At 43.5% G+C, this 3120-nt stretch overlaps 1 protein-coding gene across 1 annotated transcript in view; it reads right to left on the bottom strand.

Moving 5' to 3' along the window:
* Window positions 1–3120, bottom strand: part of NHS (Nance-Horan syndrome (congenital cataracts and dental anomalies)) — a 78163-nt gene that overhangs the window by 13599 nt on the left and 61444 nt on the right. Inside the window, exons 7-8 of the mRNA XM_010855886.1 lie at window positions 1128–3120; window positions 469–595 (exon numbers count right to left, since the gene is read on the bottom strand). The exon at window positions 1128–3120 is cut by the window's right edge and continues 19 nt beyond it. Coding sequence (XP_010854188.1) covers window positions 469–595; window positions 1128–3120 — 2120 coding nt within the window. The remainder of the gene's footprint in view (window positions 1–468; window positions 596–1127) is intronic.

Here is a 3120-nt window from a genome sequence, read left to right as displayed (position 1 = left end):
GTGGACTGTGAAATGGGCAGGTTTCTACACTGTCTTGTTTTAAATCTGGGGCTCTGTGTAGTGAGTCAACTTACCTCTGCTAGTGTAGGGTTATAGCTTTGAGCATGTTTTTTAGGTTAATAAATTATTTAAAAGTCAGGGATTACACTAGAGTTTGAGTTTTCACTCTTAAGTTACTTGACCACAAATTGCTTTCAAATAAAAACTTGTTCCAGAATGTCTTTCCTCTGGGGGAAAAAACAGCTTCCCTCAGCAGTTCTTAGGAAAGTCTCTCAATTGAATTCTACCTCACTACATATAAAGCCACATATTTCTCATCTTGAATATAAGTCTATCAATTTGATTTGGAAAAATAATTTTTTTCCTTGTGTTTTTTGAGGAATGTATTACTAGTACCCAAGGCTTTTCCATATTTGCATTTGATGAGAAGCATCATCAGAAGCGAAACCTTTGGTGTCGTTGCCTCACCTGTGAATAACTGCAAACAAATCCTCAGTTGTTCGAGGTTTGTTGGGAGACACGAACACACTTTCTGCTTCAGCCTGAGAGTCTTCACTTAATGGTGAGATCACAGAGTCATCACTCGGTGACGATTCTTAAATTAAGAACAAAAGCATCTTTAGGAAGAAGTCACCTGGCACATTGCTGGGCTTCACTCACTTGGGGAACAATAAACAGCAGTTACCTGGCTGCCATTTTTACAATGAAAGAGCTATCACTTAGTCCCTCCGTAACAAAAGCTTTGATCGTAATTGTTTTAGTAAGTTAAAAAGGAGGAGGGATTTGTCTTACATATTGTGGTGCTCCTATGTTGGGTGCATATATATTTATAATTGTTATATCTTCTTCTTGGATTGATCCTTTGATCATTATGTAGTGTTCTTCTTTGTCTCTTTTCACAGCCTTTGTTTTAAAGTCTATTTTATCTGATATGAGTATTGCTACAAACCAATACAATATTGTAAAGTAATTTGCCTCCAATTAAAATAAATAAATTTATATTTTAAAAAAAGGAGGAGGGAAAGCAATACCCAGGGCTGTACTGTATTATGGGGAAGAGAAGAAAGAACACTTCAGGAAGTGCCAAGAGACACCTTTCCATTGTGACAAAGGTGTCAACAACTGACCTTTCAGTGAAACCTCATCCACACTTCCTTGGGTCTCCTCTGCTCCGCTGTTATCAGAGGCACTTTTGGCTGAAATCCCTGAAGCAATATTTTCCTGCTCAGAACACTTTTCAGGGCATGGATTTATAGTTGATATCTCTGCTTCAGAGCTGATATTCCCAGGCACTTTGTCATGGTGGTGGCTCATCCCAAGTTGAGGCTTAAGTTGATAGCCTATGTCTGTGACTCGAGTTGGAGAGTCTGACTGAGGTGTGAGCACATCCACAGACTCTGGGGGTGCAGCTTCCTCGCGATCTACAAAAGACAACTTCTGGACCTGCGCTAGGGCTCCATCCGGACCAGCTCCATATTGCAGTGTCTTACCATCTGAATCATTTGGGCGAGCAGCAGAGACCCTCTGAAAGCCTTCCGTGAGAAAGTCACAACTTTTACTTGGTTTGTTTTCTGAAACAGGCTCACTCTCCATATGCATTTGGTCTCTTGTGACACTTGAATCTAGAAGATTGCTACCAGCTGAGGTTACTGTTTCTGGATCACAATGATGCTTCACATCAAAAGTATGTTTTTTTTCTAACTGTAGTTTATCTGGTCCCATCTCAACTGCAGAGGAGTCTAAAAAGGACAGGATGGTGTCTTCAGTGGTGTACTGACATGGTAATGATTTCTTAATCACGTGTGGCCTAATCTTACCTGTGGTGAGAGTGCTTTCCTCCAGGTAGGGGAGATCTGTGTTGTTGCCTTCTTTTTGCTTAACTTCTTCAGATTTACTGATGGACCTAAGGTTAACTGATTTCAGGACCGTGGGTGTAATTGCAAGAGACGGTGGAGGATTGGACCTCAGAGTTTCTCCTACTGTGTTCTGCTTATTATGACTGAAGACGTGTAGTGGGTGGCGGTGGTGGAATGGTTTGTTCAAGACATTATGAAGAGCACTTAGGTCAAGATGGGTAGGAGGTATAATTGGAAGTTCCAGATCTTTACTTAGTGATAGAGCGCCATCTTTCAAAGAGGGTTGCTGGAGGGAAGATTTCCTTTCTGGGACTTTTGGCTTTCTTTTGCTGCCTCCAGGAGACAGTGGGCCAGAAAAGAAAGCAGTAGGGAAAGAGGATGTTGGCGTTTCAGACTGGCTGGAGGAGCCACTTGATGGAGATGCCAGGCCAGCCAGCTTTTCTGGTGAAGCCAGTTTAAACTCATTGTCGACAGAAGGAAGGGAGGGGGTGGTGGCTCTAGATTCTGACTGGGATGTTTGGGATTCAGAACTCTCTGGAGATTTAATGCATTCGATAACAGTGGTACCTGTAGCAGTGCTTGAATTCGATAAAGATCTGTAAGGGTCATTTGTTTTCAAGTCATTTAGAAGCCAGAGGTCTGCATAGTGAGTTGATTCAGCACCTTCATCTTTGAATGGTGGAACATCTGGAGTGTCTAACTGAGGTTCCTTAATACCATGTTCATTCTGGTTCATCCATGAAGGTTCTGGCTTGGTGGGAAGACTGGCATTTTCCATTCGAGAAGGTGTGTTGGAGAAATCGAGAGGCAGCTTCATTTCCCTGGAACTGTGAGGCAGGAGCTGGCCACTGCTTGTCTTTGGTTCTTTCTTCTCAGAAGTGTCCGCATTTCCATCAGACTTCCTCAATGATGAGCTACGTTTAGGTGGAGTTGGCTTTGCCTTTGGTTTCCTGAAAGAGATGCTTGGTCTCCCCTGCCTCCTGTGGTCTAAGTAGTCCTGCCAGGCACAGTCTGAAAGTGCAGGAGGAACCCCAATGCCCTGGCTGTTCTCCGGGCCCAGGGCTGCATAGTGACAGACATAATTCTTACTGCCTTTGAGACCACAGTCAAAGTGCATGGAGGTGTAGTATCCTTCTGTGTCCACTGAAAAGTGAGAACTGGTGTCAGCTTTGTCCGACGGAGACTTTTCCAGAAAGCTGTCATAAGTGGCCATGCTCGTGAAGCTTGGGCAGCCCAGGCTGTCTGCCTTGGGACGCTCAGGACT

Source organism: Bison bison, unplaced genomic scaffold (genome assembly GCF_000754665.1).
Source record: "Bison bison bison isolate TAMUID 2011002044 unplaced genomic scaffold, Bison_UMD1.0 scf7180017864369, whole genome shotgun sequence".
Taxonomy (NCBI): domain Eukaryota; kingdom Metazoa; phylum Chordata; class Mammalia; order Artiodactyla; family Bovidae; genus Bison; species Bison bison.
The sequence above is the reverse complement of the archived record's forward strand: the minus strand, read 5'-3'. Positions and strand labels throughout refer to the sequence as shown.